This window comes from Micromys minutus, assembly GCF_963924665.1.
Source record: "Micromys minutus genome assembly, chromosome: 22".
Taxonomy (NCBI): Eukaryota; Metazoa; Chordata; class Mammalia; order Rodentia; family Muridae; genus Micromys; species Micromys minutus.
This window is the reverse complement of record NC_137957.1, coordinates 2002247-2026719: the sequence shown is the minus strand read 5'-3', so window position 1 is coordinate 2026719 and position 24473 is coordinate 2002247. Positions and strand designations below refer to the sequence as shown.

Below are 24473 nucleotides of genomic sequence, written 5' to 3'. Positions count from 1 at the left end.
GCCCTCAATTGACTTTTGTTTGTTTGAGGCCGGGTCTCACTGTGTGGCCCTGGCTATGTAGACCAGCTGGCCTTGAACTCAGAGATCAGCCTCTGGCTCCTGAGTGCTGGGATTCAAAAGTGTCCAACATCATCAGACCTGTCACATGTGGCCCAGGCTGGCCTGAAACTCACTTGACCCACGGGTCATATGTAGTTTATGTGGTACTGGAGATGGAACCGGGCTTTGAGCATGCTAGCCAATTGCTCTCCCCACTGAATCTCAGCCTGGCACCCCATCTTTTAACATTTTACATGTTGTGGAATGAACTAACGCATCTAGACTTGAGGTCCCCTCATGTCCAGATTTCCAGCCCACGACCCTCAGTGACCTCCAGTCTCATCCCACCCACACCCCCACCAAACACAAAGACAAGCATACACCAGGATCCGAGCACCAAGGCATTTATTAAAAGTCCCTTTCCCCAAGCACAAAGAATCACTGAAGGGAAGGGGAGGGAGGAACAGGCCCTGCTGAGCATGTAAGGCCTCTGCAGTGACCACAGCTATGCGGGGCAGCAGAGGGGACAGGAGGGCACGGGAGGGGACGGGGTACACAAGGTCAGAGGCTTCTGGCTGGAAGTCCTGGATCCCTGGGACAAGGAGAGGGGAGGAGGAGGAGAGGGGACAATCTGGGGACATGATACACACATCACCAAAAACAAACAAAAAAATGCATAAAATGAGCCCTTGAGACAAAGCTTGTCCAGGTTCACTGGGCACATGGCGTGCATACATGCACACACACACACACACACACACACACACACATCCCAAAGTGCTCTGAGGAAGCCAGCAGAGTCCTAGAGAGGACCAGCCACTCTCCATCAGAGCTGAAACCTGGAGGAGTCAGGCAGGGGTCATGAAAGAGTCCACTACCTGCTGGTGCTAGGTGTTTAGGTTGTGCCTCCCCGATTCAAAAGAGAAATTAAAACAAATCTACCCCAAAACATGCCAAGTTCATTAAAACTGATTAAGAGGAGAAAAAAGAAAACAGTCTGCTACCCCCTGTCTGACCTTCAGACTGGATCAAAGAAAGCTAAACAGAAAACACAGGGAAATGCCCCGGGTAGGTCTTCCCACCCAAATACAAGTACCAGAGTGGGGAGCTATTGGGCCCCGTTAGGTCTCCTCACCCACATACAAGTACCAGAGTGGGGAGCTACAACGCCTTCGTGTTTGATCTGGAACGTGAAGGGGCAAGAACAAGAAGATTCCTGAAGGGAAGGGTGGTATTCAGATTCTGAAAGCATGGCATGGAAGATATTATTAGCAGACAGAGGTCTGGGCCGAGCAAGGCGGCAGGCGGGGGCTCTGCCATCATTGCTGGTCCAGGTAGGCAGACAACAGAAGCTCTGGAGGCAGGAAATCCAGGTGGCGGTTGCTGACCTTCATCTGCCTCCGGCCCTCCAGGTCAGCGCCTGCGGACAAGCCATTGAGAACTGGAGGAGCTGGGCCAGAGATGCCACCAGTCGGTCGAGGGCTCCCCTAGCCTGCGCAAAGCCCTGGTGGCCAATCTTGACTATACACATAATGCCTTGGAGGCCAGCCTGGACCACACCAGAGACCCTGCCTAAACAACTAAAGAGGTCTGGTTAGCCATGAGCTTCGAGTCGGTCTAGAGGCTTCCCACTTGGTCCAGACCACAACTCAAGCCCACAGAGAAACCGCCACACACTCAGCCCCTCCAATTCTCAGGAGTGTGAGAGAATACAGGCAGGTGAGGAGGGAAACCAGAACCAAGTCCACGGGTTGCCATGGAAACCATCACCACAGCAACTCCAAACAGGAAGCAGAGACAGGTAATAGGAAAGGCAAGGCCCAGAAGGACACCTGGAGCCAGCAAGGGCTCACAATCGTCACTAGGGGTAGGCAGAACGGTAACAAGGAAATCAGAGAGCAAAGGCATCTGGGCTCTCACTGGGAACCTGTGTCTCCATGTCTGAGGTCGATCCTCAACTCCAAACTTTAACAACCTCACCTAGGTCCCCTTCCCTGGAACTGGTGAGTGGAGGGTGTCTGCCCACCGGAAACCGGGAAGAAGGGGGTGAAGGGGCGGTGAGGAGCAGGCACTCACTGGCTGAGATGAGGTCCATGTACTGGCACACGGCATGAAGCAGGAGCCTCTCGTAGCTGGGGAGGAAAGGCATGAGAGGCTGAGCCAGGGTGGGAACAGCAGGCCATTCCGTCTCCTCCTCAGCCTCTGTACCTGTTGTCCAGCATAGCGGTGTACACAGCCTGGGGGGACACCGAGAAGAAGGTCAGCAGACGCTCCTCCCAACTCTCCAGGGTTTCCTGTGGCGGGAGGAAGAGTTAAGAGGTCACATCAAATGCCCCAGCTGTCTCAGGAACTTGAACATCACGTGTCCCACTCGCCTTTTTCCTGTCACATTCCTACGCACTCTGCAGCGCTCACTTTTACTGCCCACTCCTTCTCCTCCTTCTAACCACTGCACCACCTGCCCTTCCCCACGGGGACTCCTGTCACCTCTTCACCAAGTTAGAGACATGGAAAGGCCAGGTTGGGAGGAAGATGGGGCACTCACCATTGGGATGCGGCTACGCTTGAGCACTGACCGCAGGCGTCGGCTGATGCGCCTGAAGCACTCGTGGGGTGTGAAGACAGGGTCCTCTGTGAAGGCAAATGGGGGAGGCCCACGGTGAGCTCAGGCCCCGCCAACAGCCTAGCTACACCCACCATGGTCCCCCCCTTTCGGCTATTCGGTGCCCAAGATGACCAAGGAATTTCACCGCTACAAGCCCCACCCCTCTTAGATTGGCCCCGCCCCCGAGCCTGGCCCCGCCCCACCTCTCCGCCGATCCTCCCCGCGGCCAGGCCTGCGTCTCCGCTTGCCCTGGCCCTCATCCTCCAGGTAACGGAGCACTCGCTCTTGCTCCTCTCCTGAGCGGTTCATAAAATCATTCCAGACCTGGAAGAGAGGAATGCAGGCTAGCTCTGAGGCCCCTGGGTCTGGTTCCCCACTTGACAGATAGTCATACGAAGCTGCTTGGCACACAGGAGCCCATCTGTAAACCACTAGCTCACATGCGTGCACCAGGAGACGGATGTTAGAACAGGGGTTTCAAAGGATGCACAGGAGTTAAGCAGGCACAACCCACTCACACGCCATGGAAGCCCCAGTGACACGCTATCATGTATATAAGATAGTCTCCAAACAGGTCCATTAACGCGAAGACCAGATGAACCCCAGGATCTGTCAGCATCCAGGGGCGGGGTGGGGCACATCTCAGGGGCTGCAGGGGGCCTTAGGGTCTCACCTCCACATAGGTAGCATTGCTGCAGGCCTCTGCGAAGATGCCAGGTGCTGCAGGAGGAGTCAGGTCCCCATCTTCTACCCCTTGGGGGTCCCCAGCTGTCTCCAGCAGTGTTAGGAGGTACCGGGCTAAGAGGAAACAGTCTGTGGGTTCAGGGCAGCATTGGGTTCCTACTCTCTTCTACTGTCCCAAGTTTTATTTATTTACCCATCCAGCCTCTAGAACCCCATCTATCTCTCCTTGCCTTGCTGAACTCCTATGCACCCTCTGAAGCCCTTATTCTAGTGCCTGACCAGGGGGCGTGTTTCACAGCAAGGGAAACATGGTTGATACACACCCCATTCCCTGCTTACTGTTCTCCAAGCGCTGCAGACTCTTCCGTCCCTTGGCTTTGGGCACCAGGTCTGAATTCCGCACGGCCTGGTTGATAAAATGTTGCTTGCGCCTGGAAGCTGAGACCCTCTTCACCTGTGAGCCACTGAGCGTTGGGAGGCAGCCAGGAAGGGACCTGTGTACCAAGTGAGAAGGTCATCAGGACCAAGAACAAGTCGGCTCGGTTTCCCTGGCAACAGGGGCTCCACCTCCAGTCCCCAAGTTGTTATGCAAGATGGGTAAACTGAGGCTCAGAGAAAGGAAGGCACCAGCCCAGTTACCACAGAAGAGTGATAACTTCTCTGGTCACCTCCAACCTTCCAGATTTAAGTCTTAAGACATCAAAGCCCACCCTCTGTGCACTCCAGGGGTTAACCGCCAAATCCCTGGACCCTATGCCCCATTCTACGGGTAAACCAGAAAAGAGTCATACGGTTTCAACAGCCCAGTGTACCTGCCTGGGACCCACCCGCATGGAAGCTGGGGGGGGTATAGGGGGAAGTGGGAGGTCCAGCTAATCACCCCAGGAACTCTTTGGCCACCCTCCGAGCTAACTGCCCAGCTCCTGAAAATGGTGTTAATCCTGCAAAGGGATTAGCTGGGTACCCAGAAGCTCAGGCACTCCCTTGGCAGAACACAGCAAGAGCACAGTGGGAGAGTAGTGGGGGTGGGGTGGGGGCGTGGCTTCGAGAGGAAGAGCGGCACACTCCGGAAGGCTAGCGCCAGGGTCCCCAACAACACCACGTCTGCCCTCCTGGCTGCACACACACACACACACACACACACACACACACACACACACACACACACACACACACACACACACACACACCCCAGCCACCCAGTGGCTGCACTAAGGTCTCAGTGGCCTTAGGGGTTGGGGAGGGACTCCTGCCTGCCTGGCTCCCTCCCAAGAGGGGAAGGGTCAGTCCCTCACCTCTACACCGGCTCTGAGCAGGGCGAGGCCTGAGGTTAGCCCAGCTATAAACGTTTTTACTGGACTGTAGGCCTACACTGGGGGTTATCTCAACTCTGAGGTCTGAGGCTGGGCCACTTCTGCTTTAGCCTCACCTCTGCAGCTGCTGCAACCTGATAACAAACCACAGCTGTCCTACAGGAAGGACAGACGGACGCAGCAGGCAAGAGGGGCTCAGAGCAGTCTTCTGGACCCGTGTGAGCCTGGATCCCGGCTTGAACAGCTGAGCCTGCTCACACCAAAGCCCACCAGGCTGGCGACACACCTGTTCCAGTGCCCACCGTGGCGCCCTAGTACCGGTAGGTGAGCCCTTGGTGCTCTTTGGCCTGGTCCTGCAGCAGTCTGTGCCCAGTCCTAAAGGCATCGGTGGCGTCTCCACCTTCTTGGGGGTCCTGAGAACCCCAGGTAACAGAATTGCTTCCTGAACTAACTTGTCAGAGATCTGTCACAAATGCCTCCCCTGGTTCTGCCTGATTTTGGGTTTCCCTCTGAATGTCACCACCTCTCAGAAAGTGGCAAAGCTGTCCAACCAGCACTTGTGGTGGCTGGTCTGAGGGGTTTCTTCCTTAACCCCTCCCCACTGTCCTGCTGGCAGCTCACAGGCAATGTGACACCAAGAGGTTTGCGAAAGGAACAACCTAAACTTCTGCAGTTGGTTGGATGAATACCGCTTTCCCTATAACCACTTTACAGAAAGTAAAGCTGAGGACCCAGGGGAGGCGTCTGACACCTCAGGATGTGACCAGCACCTATGAGCTTGGCTGGAACACCAAGCAGATGGGGCCAAAGCCTCGGGGCTTGGAGAACTCAGTCCTTTCTGGCTGCCTGAGTCACACCATGGATACAAACACACAAACACACCCTTCTGTGGCAAACACTCCCGGAAAGACGGAGAACCCACTTCCCCAACAGGAAGCTGGGCGGAGGTGACACCCAGCAGGCAGGTGGATACCTGGGTGAGGCCCTGTAGGAAGTAATTCACCAAAACCTAAACTCAGCTACACTAGAGCCCCAGCAAAGACACCTGAGGCGGTGTGGTCCCAGGAGGCTGAGGCAGGAGGGTTGTTCATGGTCACCCTCAGCTACACAGAGACTGAGGCCAGCCTGGGCTATGTGAGACTGACTGAGTCAAATAAATAAAACAAGACGGGCTGGGGAGAATGGCTGCCCTTGCAGAAGGACCAGGGTTCCATTCCCAGCACCAACATGGTGGCTCACAACCATCTGTAACTCGGGGATCCATCTGACCTCGGCAGATACCAGGCACATACACACACACATATACACACACACATACACACACACCTACATATGTAGAAACAAATTACCCACAAACATAACATAAAATATTAAAAATAAATAAAATCTAACAAACAAAGGTAGAACCAAATAGAACCCTAGCTTGCTGGGCACCATGGGGAAGGAAGGGCTTGGCCACCCTATCCCGAGTCTGAGAAGGGGCCACTGTCCACATCCAGATGGGGGAAACCAAGGCACAAAAAGACTCAGCAAGCTGCCAAGTCAGCTCTTGACCCACAAATGTAACTGTCAGGGCCATGGGTCACAGGACCTGAATTCCTGAGCAGCCACAGACAACCAGCCGCACAATGCTGCCCCAGGTTACACCACACCCCACCACTTTGGGAACTGACCCCCAGAGACAGAGTGACCACTGCCAGGGCAGCAGAGACAACTGGGACCACAGAGAGTGGCTGGGCAATGCCCCTGGCAGCAGCTCTCCTGTCCCACGGGGTAGGAAGGAGAGTGAACAGTGAGCCCTCCCAACAGAAGCCCAGAGCAGGAGGCCCCGCTTTTGTGGGTGAGCAGCCAGAGAAATGGATGTGGGTGGAGGAGCCACAGAATGCATCCAAGGAGGAAGGTTGGGGAGGAGGGGAACATGGAGGAGGGAGAAAAGGCAGGCGAGTGGGGGGGGGGGGCGGAGACCCCAGTCTTGGGACTAGGAAGAGGAGACCCCAGCCTGGGGAGGAGGAAGAGGAGAAAAGGGAAGAGATTCAAGCTTGGGAAGTGGGGAAGAGAGCCCGGCCTGGAGAGGGGGAAGAGGAGGAGGACCCCAGCTTGGGAAGGAGGAAAAGGAGGAGGAGGAAACCCCAGTCTAAGGAGAAGAGAGAGGAGGAGACCCCAGTCTCGGGAGGAGGAAGAGGAGGAGACCCCAGCCTGAGGAGGAGGGGCAGGAGGAGGAGACCCCAGCCCGGGGAGGAGGAGGAAGCCCGGAAAGAGCCCAGCCCCGCGGTCCTGCTCACAGCCTGGTCCCCGCGCTCGGGGTAGCCTCCGGGCCGCCTTCTGGGTTGTCCAGAGCCACCATGGCCTGCAGCTGCGGTGCAGCCCGGCCGGAGGCCGCGGAGGAAGTGACGCGCGGGGCGGAGTCCGCAGCGGCCCGGGGCGGGGCCAGCCTGGGAACAGCTGCGCCTGCCGTGCTGGAAGCTCTACCTCCGTCTCCCTCTCCGTAGACAACGGGGAGGCGTCACCCACCGGGACGTGCTGGGGACCAGAGGGGCTGAGGATAAAGTCTAAGCCACCCGGCAGGAGACAGTGGGACACACCAGCCCGGGAGCGACTGCGGAGATGCAAAAGAAGGCTACTTGGGTGGGGACGCAGATGCGGGAGGGGTGTGCGAATTCAGGGAACAGCCCGGGGGGGCGGGGGAAGAAGGAACATGGGGGGGGGTTGGAGGGAATGAGGCTGAAAAGGAGGCTCGGGCCTCAGACCCAATATCTCCAGGTCTGTGAAAACTAGCCAGGTGAAAAAAAGCAGAGAGGCTGGCTTTGCTGCACACCTGAGCACTCAGGAGGCTGAGGCAGGAGGATCACAAAACTTGATTGGGGTGGAGGGGCAGGTGTGGTGAAGTCATCGTTAACCAACCACAAGTTCAAGGCCAGCCTGGGCTATGGGAAAGAAGCCACATGCTTTTGTTTTGTTGTTGTTGTTTTTTTTTTTTTTTTTTTTTTTGATTTTTAGCTCTTACACTTAATTAATTAAAAAACAAAAGACCCAAAAGAAAGCATCCGATCTAAGGGTGTGTATAAACAGGTGAAGCGGAGCCTGTGCTCATGAATCTGGTGCAGAGGGAGTGCAGGGGCGGGGGTGTAAGAGGACCTAGAGACTTGGTTTCCTGTGGCTGGAAGGGAAGGGGTTCATTCTAGAGCCTCAGTCTGCATCTTGCTCCCGAGGGGACTGCTCAGCCCCCAACACCCTCAGAGTCCCCAGGCTTTCAATCTCCTGGGCCCCTCAGCCAGGGCTGCTCTGTATTTATTTACTCTGTATTTACTGTGGGGGCGAACCTGTGGCCTTTGACAAATACATTACCACTGAGTCACACCTGTAAAATGGCAGCCTCTTTTTCTCTGCTGTGTAATATTCTGGTGGCTTGACAGGGATTCGAGGGCGTGTCTGAGGTCAGTTACTTGGGGTTCCTGGGTCTCCACTCTCCCGACAGGAACCTTTTTTTTTTTTTTAATTTATTATATATGTTGGGATTCTGTAAACCCCACCCCTCAGTTACCTAGCAACAGGTATACCCCACCCCTCCTCTCCCTCCACGTGCTCATGGTCGGCCTCTACTCCTCTACTCTCACTCTCTCTCTCTGCCTCTACCACCCTCTTAACTCTCCCATGACCTGAAAAAAACTCTATTCTGTACTATACCGTCGTGTGGCTGGTCCCTCAGGGGGAAGGGATTCCCAACATGGACCCCTCAGAGGCATCTCCCTTGCCCTCAGGCCTCGCCACACCTCCATGGGCCATATGCCCCCCACTCTCTTCATCCTTCCCCTAACATTGGTGCCGTGACTCGGATCGTCATCTTTTCACAACATTGGTGCCCCGTGACTTTCCTTTCAGTGACTTTTCCTTTCATTGGTGCCCCGTCATCTTTTCCTTACAATATAAAAGCACACTGCAGCTGTCTTCAGATCCACCAGAAGAGGGCATCGGATCTTACCACCATGTGGTTTCTGGGATTTGAACTCAGGACCTCTGAGCAGTCAGTGCTCTTAACCACTAAGTCATCTCTCCAGCCCGACCAGGAACCTTGTAACAATCAGAGTCAGCCAAATGTATCTGAAGGTGCCCCTCCTGCCCTGAAGCTTCATGGCCCCCAGTGTCTGAGAGGCAAGCTCTCCCCGGGCTTCTTCACAGGCGATCCGGGGCCCATCCGCCTGCAGCCCAGGGTTGAAGCTAGCCCCCCGAGAGAGCCACGACCCTCCTCTGCTAGGTACCCAGAGCCCTCTCTCCTTCAGCTCATCCCTCTTGCTGTTATCCGGGCATAGCTCTGGGAAGAGGGGGCGCAAGGCTCTGAAGCCGCTACAACGCTGGGAGACGCGAAGGCGGGGACAAGGGAGGGGCGGGGTATACGAGTGGCCGCTGCGACGCTAGGAGAGGAGCCACTTTCCAGCCCCTGCCGCCAGTTACAGAGACCAGGACGCTGGTATCCCTGGAGAGCGGCCCTGGACCTGAGTCCCCACAGTCCCAGGATACAATCCGTGAAGACCGCATGAAGGAGAAGGGCGACAGGGCCATGGACAGAGAGGCGACGGTGGGTCCCAACGTGACCTGGTGGGCTCCATCCAACGTGTCGGAATGCCCAGGCTGTGGTGCCAACGCCTCGGATGACCCAGGCTCCGGGCCGAGGCCCCTGGATGCCTGGCTGGTTCCCCTGTTTTTCGCTGCACTCATGTTGCTCGGGCTGGTCGGGAACTCACTGGTCATCTACGTTATCTGCCGCCACAAGCACATGCAAACCGTCACCAACTTCTACATTGGTGAGCGCGCGCCTCCCTGGGGTTCCCGGGTGTGCGCAGGTCCGGGGTCCCAGTCAGGAAGGCAAGGAGGCTCCTCAGACGCCAGTGTGACCCCTGCTGTGCGTCCCGGAGTCTCTCCCTGTCCTTTGAAGTCCGCAGTTACAAACTCCAGGGTGGCAACCTCCCATCTGGCAGGGTACTAAAGGGGAGGCTGGCGACTGCGCAAGGAGACGGCCAGCCATTTCAACAAAGTGTGTCCCTGATAGGCTCAGGGGTGTGTGACTGGTCCTCACTGGCATCGGTAGCGTGGGACTATCCGACTGTCTCCAATTTAAAGATGGGGAAACTGAGGCACAGAGGGGCTTCCGAGGCTGCTGGGAATGAGTGCAAGGAGGTTGGAGGGTGCCTAATTTCTCTGGTGGATGATGTGGGGTGGGGTGGAGTCACTCGGACCCGGATGTAGAGGTCAGGGGCCCGAGTCTCGGTGCCCCCTTCTTGCAGCATCTGCGTGTTCCCTACCTGTAGCCAACCTGGCAGCCACAGATGTCACTTTTCTTCTGTGCTGTGTGCCCTTCACCGCGCTCCTCTATCTGCTGCCCACCTGGGTGCTGGGAGACTTCATGTGCAAATTCGTCAACTACATCCAGCAGGTACGCGGGCTGGGGCCAGGGGCGAGCTGAGGAGACGTGAAGGCTGGGAAGCAGGAAGCGGGCTTTGGTGGGGGTGAGCTGGTCTGGGTGTGTGCTCTGGAAGAGAGGGGTCAAGGTATGTGCAGGAGCAGGTCTGGGTGGGCGTGGCTATGAGGTTCCGTTGGGTGGGGACCTGTGATGGTCAGGCTCTGGGGTGGGCAAGGTGGGGTCAGGGCCTGAAAGGAGGCATGGAGCCATGGTCTTTTACTTAATTTACATTTCTGCAACAGATACAATATAGATCAGGCGAGCCTGGAACTCACAAAGATGTGCTGGTCCCCCTCTGCCACCATAGCCAGTCTTTTAAGACTTTTAACACCCCCCCCCAAATATTTTTAAAATGTCTTGTTATGGATGTTTGCCTGTGTGTATATGTACATTATGCGCGTGCATTGCTCAAGGGGACGTGGCAACCCTTGGACTGGAGTTACAGGAGGGTGGTGAGCTGCCATGTGGGTGCGGGAAAACCAAACCCACGTCCTCTGAAAGAGCAGCCGGTGCTCTAATCACTGAACCATCTCCCCAAGCCCTATGGGGCACCGTCTCGCAAGGCAGGGGTCAGAGCCTGGTGTGGGCAGGGAGGGGTTAAGGCCTGCTCAGGTGTAGTCAAGCGTTGACAAGGCCAGAATACAGACGCATCACGTGGTGCCCGTGACAAAGGCCGGGATCAGGACGCCGCGGGAGGGGCTGGGTGGGCCACCATGGGCATGTTCTGGGGTTTGTAGGATAGGGGTCAAACGCCGCGGGAGGGGCTGGGTGGGCCACCATGGGCATGTTCTGGGGTTTGTAGGATAGGGGTCAAGGTAGAGTCGAGGCAGAGCCAGCCTGGTGGGCGTGGTCTGCTGTGGGCGTGGTCAGGCCGTGTGTATGGTGGGGATCCCAAGCAGGGCTGGGGCCTGAGGGGTATAACAGGCGGAGGGTGAGGTGGCCAATGGTCTAGACAGTGTCTTCATGCCAGAAAGACTTACCGTGTCATGCCTCAGCTTCGGGGTACCTAACAAACCCGTGTTTACCTCACTTCTTCTCTCGCTCTCCTGGTCTTCAGATCCCACACGAGTGTCCCCCTCAACCCGTAGCTACTGGTTACTCCTCACAGGACATGCTCGTGCACACCTGAGTGATTAGATATATAGTGGGACTGGCAGGACCCACACTCAGTCCTTGGCTTTTCCAGGTCTCGGTGCAAGCCACGTGTGCCACTTTGACAGCCATGAGTGTGGACCGCTGGTACGTGACTGTGTTCCCGCTGCGCGCACTTCACCGTCGCACTCCGCGCCTGGCCCTGGGTGTCAGCCTCAGTATCTGGGCGGGTGAGTGTGGTTGGGGACAGAACTAGGGTAGGGGATGACTGGGGGGGTGTAGACGCGGGGGAGATGTGGCATTGATTAGAGGGGACCCTAGCTCCTGGGTGGGACGTTCCCCACTCCCCGAGGAACTCATCCTGGGTGGGTGGCGCAGGCTCCGCAGCCGTGTCCGCCCCGGTGCTGGCCCTGCACCGTCTGTCGCCCGGTCCTCGCACCTACTGCAGCGAGGCCTTTCCCAGCCGCGCCCTGGAGCGCGCCTTCGCGCTCTACAACCTGCTGGCTCTATACCTGCTGCCGCTGCTCGTCACCTGCGCCTGCTACGGCGCCATGCTGCGCCACCTGGGCCGCGCTGCTGCACGCTCCGCACCCGCTGATGGCGCCCTGCAGGTGCGGGGACTCGGGCCGGGATCCTGGGTCATCTTGGGAGTGGAGCCTGAGTGAGTGTGTGTGTGTGTGTGTGCGCGCGCGCGTGTTCGTGAGCTCGAGAGAGTGGAGAAGAGCCAAGGTGGGGATTGAGGGGCTGTTATGGGGTATCGGAGCCCCGACTGTGTGTTCATATGGGGGAAACCCAGGGGTGGGATGGAATGGCATTGGGGTTGTAAGGATTTCAGAAATTGGGCTATTGTACTTGTATGGAGATACCCAGGAGGGCTTTCGGAGGGTGACCTGTCCCTTCCGGCTAACACTCCTGGCTCCCCAGGGGCAGCTTTTAGCACAGCGAGCCGGAGCAGTGCGCACGAAGGTCACTCGGCTGGTGGCCGCTGTCGTCCTGCTCTTCGCCGCCTGCTGGGGCCCGATCCAGCTGTTCCTGGTGCTTCAGGCCCTGGGCCCCTCGGGGGCCTGGCATCCTCGAAGCTATGCCGCCTACGCGCTCAAGATCTGGGCTCACTGCATGTCCTACAGCAACTCGGCGCTCAATCCGCTGCTCTATGCCTTCCTGGGCTCGCACTTCAGACAGGCCTTCTGCCGCGCGTGTCCCTGCGGCCCGCAACGCCCGCGCTGGCCCCAGGCGTCAGCGCACTCGGACCGCGGGGCTGCGCACCCTGTCCGGGTCACGACCCCGGAGCCTGGGAACCCCGTGGTGCGCTCGCCCTGCGTTCAGAGCGAACACACTGCTCAACTCTGAGCCTCCCCTGCCTCGGATAATCCAACCCAGGCTGCTAGCGCTGGGCCGCTGTTAATAGCTTTAGTTAATCCGTGTAAATGGCCTTTTTAAATAACATTCGGCACCAGTTCACCACGGCTTTTGTTGTGCATGTTGTGATAATTCTCTACGTGCTCTGTGATCTTTGGAGATTAATGTCTTCACTTTCTGCACCTATTTTATTTTATTTTTTCTTTTTGGTGCTGGGAACCGAACCAGGAGTTTGTGTTTATGAGGCAAGCAATAAACCACTAAACTAAACGGCCAACCACTCTCTTTCCTCCTTTCCCACCCCTTGTGTTTTGAAACAAGGTTGCAGGTAACCTAGACTGGTCTGTCTCCTACTCTATGTGCTGAGGCTGACTCTGATCCTACTGCGAGACTGGGACCTAAGCCACCAATGCCGGTATTGCCTTTTCTGTTTTGAGACACGGTCCCAGCATGTGTGTGTGTGTGTGTGTGTGTGTGTGTGTGTGTGTGTGTAAGATCATGTGTACTTCTTCTGATATTTAAATTTAAAAACAAAAATAGGGCTGCAGTAGTTAAGAGCACCGACTGCTCTTCCAGAGGTTGTTGAGTTCAATTCCCAGCAACCACATGGTGGCTCACAACCATCTGTTATGGGGTCTGATACCCTCTTCTGGTGTGTCTGAAGACAGCTACAGTGTACTTAAATATAATAAACAAATACATCTTTAAAAAGAAAACAAAATGCATCCCATACTCCAGGAAGGTACATCAGAACTGTCACCTCAGGTTTGGGGTCCAAGGTCACTGTTGACTATATAGTGTTCCAGGCCACCCTGGCTGGACAAGACATGGTATCAAAAGCAAACAAGCAGGACTCTTTGCGATGGTCACGCTTTAATCCCAGCTTTTTGGGAGGCAGGAGGATCTCTTTTAAGTTTGAGGCCAGCCTGGTCTACAGAGTGAGTTCCAGAACAGCCAGGGCTACACAGAGAAACCCTGTCTTCTAAAACAGCAACATGTCTGAAGAGACAGTTCAGTGGCTAAGAGCACTAGCTGTCCTTCCAAAGGACTCAAGTTCCCAGCACCCACCAACCATCTGATGGGCTGACCTCTGGGACATCGGATGCCATCTGATCTCCACAGGTACCGGACATGCACAGAGTGCACAATCACACATGCACACAAAATACCCGTAACATACATTTTGATGTTTTTTTTTTTTTTCCAAGACAGGGTTTCTCTGTGTATCCCCGGCTATCCTGGAACTCACTCGGTAGACCAGGCTCCTGTGTGCTGGGATTAAAGGGGTGTACCACCATACCCAGATCATTTTTTTTTTAATGAAAAAGAGAGGGAGCTTGCCAACAGCTAAGTGTTCATCCAATTCAGCACCCACAGCAGGAGGCTCTCACAGGCCAGAAGCGAGACCCCCCTGGAACTGGAGTTAATATGGACTTGAGGTTCCATGTAGGTGCTGGGGAGTGGAACTCAGGATCTGTGGCAGAAGACCTCAGTTCTCTTAACCCCTGAGCCATCTCTCAGCACCACCCTTCGGATATTAGTTTTGAGATTGGGTCCCAATAGGTAGCTTTGAGTGGCAGGGAGGTCACCATGTAGATCAGGCTAGGCCAGCAGTGATGTGCTGAGAATGTAGGCTAAAGGCAGAGGGAGCACACGGTGCCTCGCTCCATCTTGCTATAGAAACAGAGGCTCTTTCTGGACCTGGAGCTAGAGATTCCTCTAGACTGGCTGGCCTAGAACACCAGAAACCCTCTGGTCCCCCACCGCTGGATTGAAGGTGTACCCCTCCAGGCTTGGGTTTCTACAGGAGCCCTGGGACCTGAACTATCCTCACACTTATAGGCAAGGCGACACTGACTGAGCCTTTTCCTGAACGGTTGGGTGGGGGGGCGACACTTTGGAGAAGAAAAGGGTTGTTTTGCCTCTACCAGGCACCAGTGGGTTTAGAGCCTCGGAAGGAGAATGAACTGGACACATCTGCTCCTCCAGGGTGACCAGGAAGCAGCAGACAGGACTTTCATTCACCCCCACCCCAGGAACCCACTTCCTCCAGCCAGTAAAGGCAAAACTGGTTCTGTATACTGTGCCAAGTTTACCTTTGTGTTATTCAAATCTCTCTCAGCTCAAATCTTTCAACTAGGAGACAGCATTGTGAAGCTTATAACAAGAGTTTCCTGTGACTAGTTTGAGTAAACAATTATTCTCTGCCTTGTCGATAAATGGGATCACCCAATAGCTGAGCAGAACAGAGAATAGGGTGGGAGCTTGGGGGGGATGGAAAGAGAGAGAGAGAGAGAGAGAGATTGAGAGATATTGAGATCTGCCACGGGGAAAGCATCTGAAGCCGACGGTGTTACAGTGCAAGTCAGCCTAGCAGAGGGGTTAATATAAACCAATATTAAAAATATAAAAGCCACTGAGGTGCAGCTGGAAATAAATCTTGGTTTCTCCGTGTGGTTATCGTTTAGTAAAGATACAGAAATAAACACACCATATTAATTTACAAGTTACACTTACAGTGTAACAATGCACTTTAAAATTCATTTTTATGTATATGAGTACACTGCTGGTGTCCTCGGACACACCAGAAAAGGTCATCGGGTCCCATTACAGATGGTTGTGAGCCACCACCTGGTTGCTGGGATTTGAACTCAGGACCTCTGGAAGAGCAGTCAGTGCCCTTAATCGGCTGAGCCATCTCTCCAGCCAGTAATAATGCATTTTAAAAAATCAGGTTCCAACTGCCCCGTTTTGATCGCAAGTCCAGTCTGAAATGAATCATTCCTCAAGGGGTCCATATAACCTCACTCTGCAGAACGAGTTCTTCAACAGGGACGCCTAAGGGATATGGCAAATCTGCATATCTAAGAACAGGAAAACCCCACCTCCATCCCAAAAGCCTCAGCTGTAAAATTCTATAGAGGAACCACAGCGAGAGACTCAGAAATGCACCTGCCTCCCGCTCGGCAGGATAAAGGCATTTGTCACTGTTGACCTGCGGCTCACCTTCGGCCTAGAATGCCCCCAGTGAGGGGCTGGGACAGGGTCATGGGTAGAGCAGTCAGCTAGCATGGATTCCATCTCCAGTATCTGAAAGTATAAAATGTAATAGCAAAGGAGGTGGCCCTGTGACCCTTCCTTATAATTTAACTTCGTGATACAGAGGCAGAAAGATCGTGAGTTTACGGCCATCGTGAGACACAAGTTCACACCCTGTCTCAACAGAAGAAAGCTATGTAGGAGAACTTCAGGCCTCAGTTTCTCCAGACCTAACTCGGGAAACGGTCCTTTTTAGGTGCAATAGCACCACCTGGCGGCCACCAATGCTAGGCTGAGCCCCGCCTCCACGCTGAACCTTTCCCTAGGCGCAGTTCCGCTGGCGCCCGGCAGGAGGCGCGCACGCCCTGCGGCGCCAGTCGGATGCCTTTCAAGTCCCCAGATACGTTTCTTGTGGATGGTAGGAGACCTGTCATTATGCTTGCCACCTGGACCTTCGGCTAAATATATCCCCGCCGTAGTAAAAAAGGGACCAGCACATTTAGGCTTTTGTCTTTGAGATTCTATTTTTTAAAAAGTACCAAGAACAGTATTTGACGGGTCAGCAACATGGCTCAGTAGGTGAAGGCACTTGCTGACCAACTTGGCGTCCGAGAATACACATAGAGGTGGAAGGAAAGAACCGACTCCACTAAGTGTTCCTCTGACCTCTATTCATGGTCCGCTGAAGTTCCTCTCCCCGCGTCTGTCTGTCCCACCACCACCACCACGCACGATTTATGTTTTCACTATTTAGGCAGAATGTTTTGGGGGATTGTCCAAGTTCACAGGGAGATGATTAGGGATGATTGGGGCTGGGGTCAGTGTGCTCCCTGCACAGGCTGAGGGAGAGGGATCTGTTAGCCCGTTTGATGCTGGAGAAGAATAAGAATGGCAGAGTGCAGGCCCAGCTCCACCCCGGGGCCACACCCCAACAGATCAAGGTGTCTAAAGTTTGAAGGCGAAGTTCGCCGCCACCTGCAACTTTTAGTCTCGGGCTAAGGATCCAAGCATCTGCTGCAGACTCGGGTTCTAGGGAGGATTCCCCGGACCTGGGTCAACCGCGGTCACCCTATCTCCCTAGACTTGCCCCCCACGCACTCAAACAAGTGGCTCTCAAGGGGCAGACTACTCAAGATCCCCACAACAGTCCAACAAGGGAGCTGAGCACCACCCATGGGAACTAGTAGAAGTCAGGGGTTGCCCTGAGCACTGGCGTTACCCACCAGGGTCCCTTCAACGTCACAGCCTGCACAATGGGACCTCAGAATCCAGGACTCTGCCGAGCCGAACTAGGTGGACCGAGGCGTGAGAGGTTGGTCACCGAGCTGGTCAGAGGATGGCCCTCCTTTCCCTCGCTCCTAGGTGGGGTCGTCACAGTTCCTCGCATTTCCTCGAACGCGCGCGCAGCCCAACCCCGCGCTTTTGCGCACGCAGCCCCCTCACACCCCCGCAGATCTAGCTTCTCCGGGGGTTTTTAAGCCCATTTCAGAGACGTGGAGTCCCGGACTGGGAAGGTTTGGGTAGCATAGTAGGCGGCGGTTCCAGCTCCAAGCTTGGCTTATCCATCTCACGTTCCGGGTGAAACCAGGAAGCGAGCGGGGGCCCAGGTGGCTTTCCGCTCAGAGGTGGGGTGCGGAACCTTTTTAACTCTTCGGGATTCCCGCGATGCGGCTCTCGCAGCCCCGCCCTCCCGCTCGCGGCCTCTGCGCCGTGGGCTCCAGCGCGCACTTTGCGCACGGTCCCTAGGATGGGGGCGGAGCGTCCCTCAGTCCGGTTCCCCCTTCCTTTTATTATTTATTATCATTTAAAGGGACCGCGACCTGAAGTTTTCCGTCCACTCTGTGGCGTCTCTCCAGCTCCCCTCCACCTCCTCCCACCGTGGACGTCCTCAGATTGAGTTGGAGAGGGGGGGACCCCGGTGTGGTGTCCTGGGAAAGCTTGGAAAGGGGAACCCTGCAGAGACACCCACCACCTCCTCCTGCGTCCCCGGGGCTGCTGAATCACCGGCGAGGTATTTGCATCTGAGAGCAATTTGTCACACGGCGATTCGTCTGTTGGGTGGGGGAGGGGCGGGGCGGGGGGCCGTCGCGCGCGGAGACCTCGTCCCTATCCGATCCAGACGGATGGAGATGTAGACGCGGCCTGGAGACTCGGTGAGGCGGGTGACCCCGGAACCAGGAGCGTGCACCAGGGGGAGGCCAAAGGGGCGAGAGGCCACCAGAGGCCACCAGCAGGCTGGACTCTGGGCTGGATTCCGGGCACTCGGGAATGCGCCCCCCGGGCCACCCCGAGCGCTAAGGCCTTTTGCAGCACGGCTCCAGAGATATCCCCCAAAGGTGTCAGCGTAGGGCACCCTAGAAACCGACAATTGCGGGGTCTCCAAAGTTAGGCAGAGACGCGTGCGTAGAGGGGTGCAGGGCTAAGTAGGCGACTCGACGGAATCAGAGTTGGGGTGGCTGTCGCGGTTGTAGATCTTGGAGACCTTCATCCGGTTCGCGAGTGCGCGGGGGTCGCGAGTGCGCGCTGTCCCCTGGCGGAAGGAAACGGACCCGGGTGTGTGTGTCTGTGTATGTATGCGCGCACAGGACTGGGAGCTGCGCTCTGGGGACATGGTTTTGCTTTTTCTTATTAGTTAAAAAAAGATGTTTGGAGATAGGATCTCACTGTGTAGTCCTAGCTGACTTAAAACTCAGCTTAAAGCGCAGACTGGTCTGAAACTCGAGGCCATCCCCCTGCCGCAGCTTTCCTTCCCAAGTGCTTGGGAAAATCCCAGGCCGGGCGCGCCACCACGCCCCGGTGCCTCCAGTTCTTTTTCTTTTCCAACCCTGTGTCCGGCGGGGTCCGCCTATCCTCCCATTTCGTTCGTCGCTCCAGTGTACCCCTGGAGTCCCCACTTCCCCCGCAGCGGTGCGCCCATCCAGATCCCTCCCGTAGGGTCCCAGCCCCCCCCACCCTCGCCCCCGGACACAAAAGAGGGAGCAGGAAGCGCGGAGTGCGCGCGTGTGTGTCAACTCGCTGCTGGTTTGTCAAATATCTTCCGTTTTTTACGACTTGGGCAGCAGGGTTCCCCCCCCACCCTGGAGCTCTCTCTTTCCAAGAAGCCTTTGAAATACCGACTCCGTGGGGGGGTTGTTGGTTTGTTTTGTTGTTGCTTTACATTTGTCCTCTGACTGGGGTGTGTTTTTGCACACGTCTCCTGGGGGGGGGACACAGTGCCTTCTTTCCCAGCCCCCTCCCCAGCTCCTGCCCTTCCCCCTCCACCTCCCTCGGAGGAGAGAGGGGCCCCTTTCGCCACCCTCGGGCCCTGGCCTTGCACAACTCCAAATAACCGTGTTTTGCAAGGCCTGGCCGAGCTGGTGACCTCTCTCTCTCCCTCCCTCCCTCCCTCTCTGACCTGAGGCTTGGAAGTGGTGGGGGACGAGGGTGTGGCTTTGAGTCTCGTCCCCACCCCAACCAGATCCCCCCTCTTCCACAAACACCCGCTACTAAGTCCTAGTAGATCTCTCTGAGAATGTCATAAATTGAGGGTGGGGGCCAGGGACAAAGGGCTGGGGGAGGGGTCTTTAAGGATGGGCAACCTCAGCTTAGGGGTACCGGTACCTCTGGAGGGTTGGGGGGATGTCCAGGCCTGGCCTAGAAGCAGCTTTGGGGTTTCTATCTGGCCCCCTCCACCGCTACCAGCCCCACCAGTTGGAAGCCTACCCTGTTCCCCTCCCCCACTCCTTAACCAGGAAGGGTCATTAAACCAAACAGGCCTGGGAGGGGGGACGGGAGGCTGGGAGAGGGGCTTCCTCTAGCTTTTTCCTTGTCCGTTCCCCCACCCCACCCTCAAAGAGGGGCGTCACTTTCAGCATTTCCGTAGGGGGGTGTGCTCCGAGGGGTGGGGGAAGGGTGATGTATCAAGCCAGATAGTGTCCAGAAATGTCCCCTCCAGCAGTTCTTGGGTCTGGTGGACCAGGGTGACCAGCAGCTGCAGGATGTGGAGGCACTGTGAGTGTTGAGGCTGGATGGCCACTCCTGTGCAGGCCTCCAAGACGTTCCTGGCTGACAGGGGTGACCCTTGGGTCCCTTTTCCCTTGGGGATACCCACCTGCCAGCGTTCTGCAGGAAGTGCTGTGGAGTGGTGGTGATGTTGGTGTTGGGGTGACCAGATGTCTAGGGAAGGGGCACCTTAGACTTCCCCACTCTCCTTGAAGATCTTGAAAATCCTGAACTACAGGGGTCTCCCTTAGTCAGGGGAGCAGGTGACCAAGATGTCCCTGTAGTGGACAACAGCCTGGAGCAGTCTGCCTTTTTCACACACTGGGTTGTTGGGGTCGTTCCCAGGGGTTATGCATGCATAGACTTTTGAGGTTCAGGTTAGACAGTGAATGACCCCTCAGACTCCATCTGCAAGGTGAACTAAACTCTCCCCTTGCCCCATGGTCCCTTGATTTCAGACATTTTGAGTGTAGGCCCTGGGCACTGTCAGCTGTCTTAATGGTGGCTTATGTTGGAGGTCAAGTGTGCGGCCTGGAGCCAGGTGAGACCTGAATCCTGGTGCTGGTTCGAGGGATGCTCACAAGGGCTCCTGGCAGGGACACATGCTGTATTCTGGGACATTTACCCCTCGGAGCTACAGACTAGTGACGGCAGACAGCACGGGACACTCAGATGACACCTCCCTGGTACGGGCACTGTGCCGCTCACACTTCCCAAGTGTGAGACAAGGGGGTCACCAAGGCCCAGAAGCAGCTGAGGTACAGCTGAGAAAGTGAAATGGGAATGGGCACATTTGTCTAGGGCTCCCGGTCAGCGACTGTGTGAGCTTGGCCAGGGTCCCCAGGGCCTCTCAGGGCCAAGCGACATCTAGAACTTAGAGCCAGAATCCAGAACCCAGAGCGACACTCTGGAGTCTAGAAGGGGGGTGTACAACCAATAAGAAAGCAAGAACACCAGGCCCCTCCCCCACTGCTCTTCTTATGGGACAATAACCCAAGGTGTCCATGGTGGGACTGGCCAGAAGGGACCCAGATATTCCCTTTGTGTCCACTGCGGTGACCCTGCAGACAGGCAGATGGGGGTGCGAGCCCGGAGCAGGTGTGAGCAATTCTCCCACCAGCTTTTGCCTCTTGCCTTCTGGGGAAGGATGTGTCAGTGGGGCACAGGTGGACCTCATCTCTTGCTGTGTTCCCCCAGGAGTCTGCAGGTGCTTGAATGAGCCCGACACCAGCCTCTGCCCTCGGGTGCCTGACGTAACAACAAGGATCCCACTGGTTGCCCTGGCATGCTCCGCCAGCCTTCAGCCTGAGTTGGCAGTCCCCGCCTCTGCCAGCCGCCACCCTGCACTGTCCCAGCGACCCCGAGGTCCCCACGCTGCAGTGCGGCCAAGACCCTTCCCCACAGGGGCCACCCCCACCAACTGCCCCTGGTGCTCGGGGTGGCCCAGCCCGCAGGGCCATGAAGCTGCAGGCTGTGATGGAGACTCTGATTCAGAGGCAGCAGCGTGCCCGGCAGGAACTGGAGGCTCGGCAGCCTCCGCCACCCCCACCACCTGAGCCCACTAGTGTCCGGGCTCGGACCACCATGACAGACGAGGACAGGGAACCTGAGAATGCCCGAATGCACAGGACGCAGATGGCCGCACTTGCTGCCATGCGAGCTGCCGCCGCCGGCTTGAGACATCCGTCCTCTCCCGGGGGCTCTGAGGATGGGCCTCCCGGCTCGGAGGACGAAGACACAGCCCGGGAAGGGACTCTGAGTTCACCTGCCCTGCATGGAAGTGGCCAGGAGGGACCAGGGCACACGGAAGGAGATGGGCATTTGATGGATGTAGGCTTTGCTGATGACATGTGAGTGTTAGGGTCGGGTCGGGGACGGTCGCATGTAATTGTTTTTTTATGCATTTGAAAGTGGGAGCCAGTGAGGGACACTGAGGGACACTGCATGTCTGGGCAGGTGTTGCTGAGGGCCTCTGGTTCCCTGAGGGTCTGCCATACTGGTATCCTGAGACTCAGTGAGTTCTGGGGTTGTGCCAAATGCTGCCAGGAACGTTAGGCTAAGGTGTTACGGGGGGGGGGGGGGGGGACAAGTTTGGATAGAATGTGACTGAGGAGTGGACGGAAAATTGTTCACAGCTCGTCTTGTACTGGGAGCTAAGCGTGCAAAGTCCTGGGGCAAGAACCTTTGAGAAGATGTTTTGGGGCCCCTGATAGGAGCTGGTTCAGGGGTGAAGTAAGATGAGGGCCGGGACCCACTCGGGGCCCTGAGAGGCCTGTGTCTGCTCATCTTCACAGAGGGAGAAACCGAGGCTGGGGCTGTAGGTGGGTCTGTCCTTGCCACTGAGACAAGGTGGTGCCTGGCTCTCTCCTGACTACCCTGTGTCCATTCCAGGAAGCCCAAGTGGGAAGAGCAAGAGCTAGAAGAACTGGGAGAGGAGGAAGAGGAGGAGGAGGAGGAAGATGACTTTGAGGAGGAAGAGGAAGAGGAGGAGGAAGAAGGCCTGGGCCCCCCAGGATCTGCCAGCCTGGGCTCTGCAGGCCTGTTCACCCGCAAGGCCCCGCCCATTCAGGCTTTCCGTGGAGATGGTGGTCCCAGGATGCTGAGTGGCCCTGAGCGCCTGGGACCTGGCCTGGCCCACCCCGGTCATGTGGCATCCCAGATGCCACCACCGGACCATGGGGACTGGACATTTGAGGAGCAGTTCAAACAGGTAGGCCATGTGCTTGAGTCCGGTTCCTCGGGGGCCTTTGGTCACCCCCACAGATCCCGGGCATTTTGACTTGGGCAATGTGGGAACCTGGCAAGGCCCTGCTTAGATCCTGTGTGAGGCTTAAAACTTTGGGAATAATGTGGGGGCTCCACCTGGTCCTCTCCAGGAGAAAGGTGGTTAGTAGGTATTGGGGGACGCCTCAGTGGACAAACGGCTCGTTGTGCACAATGACGTGTGCTTTTGCAATCCTGGTGTTGGGGTGGAGGCAGGAGGATCCTCCGACTGGCTGGCCATGTTGCCAAGCAGGGTCAGTGAGAGATCCTGCCTCAAAACCTGAGGTGGGAGAGCTGTAGAGGACGGTACCAGCGCTTGGCTCTGGCTCACAGCTCTTAATGCACAGTGCAGGTGGCTTGGTGCCCTGAGACAAGGGTATGGGGTCAGCCTTGGAGAACTGTGGGGTTTGAATACCGGGTGCTATGGGCTACAGTGTCCAGAGGGCCAGGGTCCCGTGGCAGTGCTGGTCCGGGGTGGTGCCAAGGGACACTTGGCCACAGAATTGTGAATGTACAGGAACCAGAACATGGAGGTTTGTGGTGGACAGTTCCGGGGGTGCGGGATGGTTCCAGGGGTGCTGGTGTTGGTGGACCAGGCAGGGGGGCAGTCTGTGGGACCCCCACACAGGTTTCCTGGGCCTGGGAGGGGCATGGAGGAAGCTCAGACTGCCTTAGCTCCCGGCAGGCAGCCAAACTGGAGGAAGTGGCCCGCAGGGAGCCTTTGAAGTCAGCAGGCCGATGGAAACCAGATGGTTGGCCTGCCGGGTTGGGGCCTGCATTCCAGCTTGGCCAGCTGGCCCAGCCGACCCCTGGGTGTGTGGCCTGGAGGAAACCGGCTCCCGGGCTAGCTCCAGGGCCAAGTCTTGTGTGGGCTACAAGGTGGCCCCAGAGGTGGCTGAGGACTCCTGATGTTCTCTCTGTGACAGAGCTAGTCAGAATAACTTTTGGGTGGGGGCCTGAGGAACAGGGTTGAGGTCCCGTTCAGAGACCCCTTCCGACTGAAGCGGAGGACTAGAGATGGGCGTGCCTGGAAAGCTGAGGCACCAAGATGGCTCAAGTTGGGTTAGGATTGTGGTAACTTGTGGGGCAGGGCTCAGTAAATATCCTATCCTGGTGGCACAGCCGTGCAAAGGCCCTCAGGCATGAAGAATAGTTTTGAGGAACGGAGAGGAGGCTAACCCTCTGTGCCCTCGTGGGACCTGCTGAGACAGGGCCTGGGCTGGGTGGGGCGGCCTCACCTTCCGTCTCTGCTTCTCGCCCTGGCTTGCTTAGATGTGTGTTGGGCAGCCTGCCAGCTGACCTGTCAACTGGCCGTCACTGCTCCTGGGTGTGGCCCAGTCCCACCCTAGTCCCAGAGGTGGCTGTGGGCTTCAAGACTGCCCCCCCCACAGTCTCAGTAAACACACTGCACATAAAAGTCTCTGTGCTTGGCTGGGTTAGGTTGGCTCCACCCCACTCTGTGCCTCAGTTTCCCTGGTCTAACACAGAGGCAGCCTAGGCTGTTCTGAAATGTGTTTTACTACAGAGTTCAGGGTCTGTCCCCTAGTCAGGGCGAGTTGTGAGTTCCCAAGGTCTGTGCTTTTACTGGCATAGCACTTTGAGAGCGGGCTACACCTATTACTTTTCCTGACGTGCTCACTACCCAGCGGTTAGCTCCCTGTAAACCCCAGTGCCGAGCAGGTTAGACATCTCTCCCCCACTCTGTCACAGCTGGCCCATGGCCTAAGACCAGCCTGAGACTGCCCTTCATAGTCAGAGATCCTTCCATAGGTGTCCCCTGTGCGTACTCCAGGCTGGCAAGGCACTTAAAGGGGAGTCCAGCAGTGAGACAAAGGAGCGCCCAGAGAGCCATTGTCATATCCTGGGCAGGGTCAGAGGTCATGCAGAGACACGGCCTGTGAGGGGGTTTCTGTGCAGCTGGAGACAGGGAAACTGAGGACACAGAGTAGGAAGCTCCCTACATTATGGGCCAACAAGACGGGATGGATTTGGGGGTGTTAGCAGAAGCTGGCCTGGGACTCTTCACCATGTCTTTGTGGACGGTTCCGTGGGCCGCCTTGCTGGCCTGGCACCTCTGCAGTCAGTGTCAGTGTGGTCCAGCCAGCTCCACAGATGTCAGCCCCACACCCAACCTGTGTTGACT

At 56.6% G+C, this 24473-nt stretch overlaps 3 protein-coding genes across 6 annotated transcripts in view; 2 read left to right on the top strand and 1 right to left on the bottom strand.

The window, feature by feature from the left end:
* Positions 1-427: 427 nt before the first annotated feature.
* Positions 428-7016, bottom strand: R3HDM4 (R3H domain containing 4). 3 transcript variants are annotated; one of them, XM_080935721.1, is made up of 8 exons: positions 6924-7016; positions 3668-3822; positions 3318-3457; positions 2848-2968; positions 2585-2670; positions 2248-2333; positions 2116-2171; positions 428-1459 (listed from the first exon to the last, which is right to left on the bottom strand). In XM_080935721.1, exons 1-8 carry the CDS (start codon positions 6983-6985, stop codon positions 1359-1361), a joined length of 807 nt encoding a protein of 268 aa, XP_080791847.1. In that variant the 5' UTR covers positions 6986-7016; the 3' UTR covers positions 428-1358. The 3 variants fall into 3 exon arrangements, with proteins under 3 accessions (XP_080791847.1, XP_080791849.1, XP_080791848.1); XM_080935723.1 differs by having other exon boundaries at positions 2248-2276; XM_080935722.1 differs by having other exon boundaries at positions 3318-3442.
* Positions 7017-9196: 2180 nt separating this feature from the next.
* On the top strand, positions 9197-12538 carry KISS1R (KISS1 receptor; the record flags this gene model as incomplete). The annotated part of the gene is made up of 5 exons (XM_080935986.1): positions 9197-9440; positions 9945-10069; positions 11283-11418; positions 11567-11799; positions 12113-12538. The coding sequence occupies 5 exons, from the start codon at positions 9197-9199 to the stop codon at positions 12536-12538; spliced, it is 1164 nt and encodes a 387-aa protein (XP_080792112.1).
* Positions 12539-21025: 8487 nt separating this feature from the next.
* Positions 21026-24473, top strand: part of ARID3A (AT-rich interaction domain 3A) — a gene marked incomplete at both ends in the record, with an annotated part of 19964 nt that continues 16516 nt past the window's right edge. For both annotated transcript variants that reach the window (XM_080935970.1, XM_080935969.1), the window contains 2 exons: positions 21026-21417; positions 21959-22277. In XM_080935970.1, coding sequence (XP_080792096.1) covers positions 21026-21417; positions 21959-22277 — 711 coding nt within the window. The remainder of the gene's footprint in view (positions 21418-21958; positions 22278-24473) is intronic.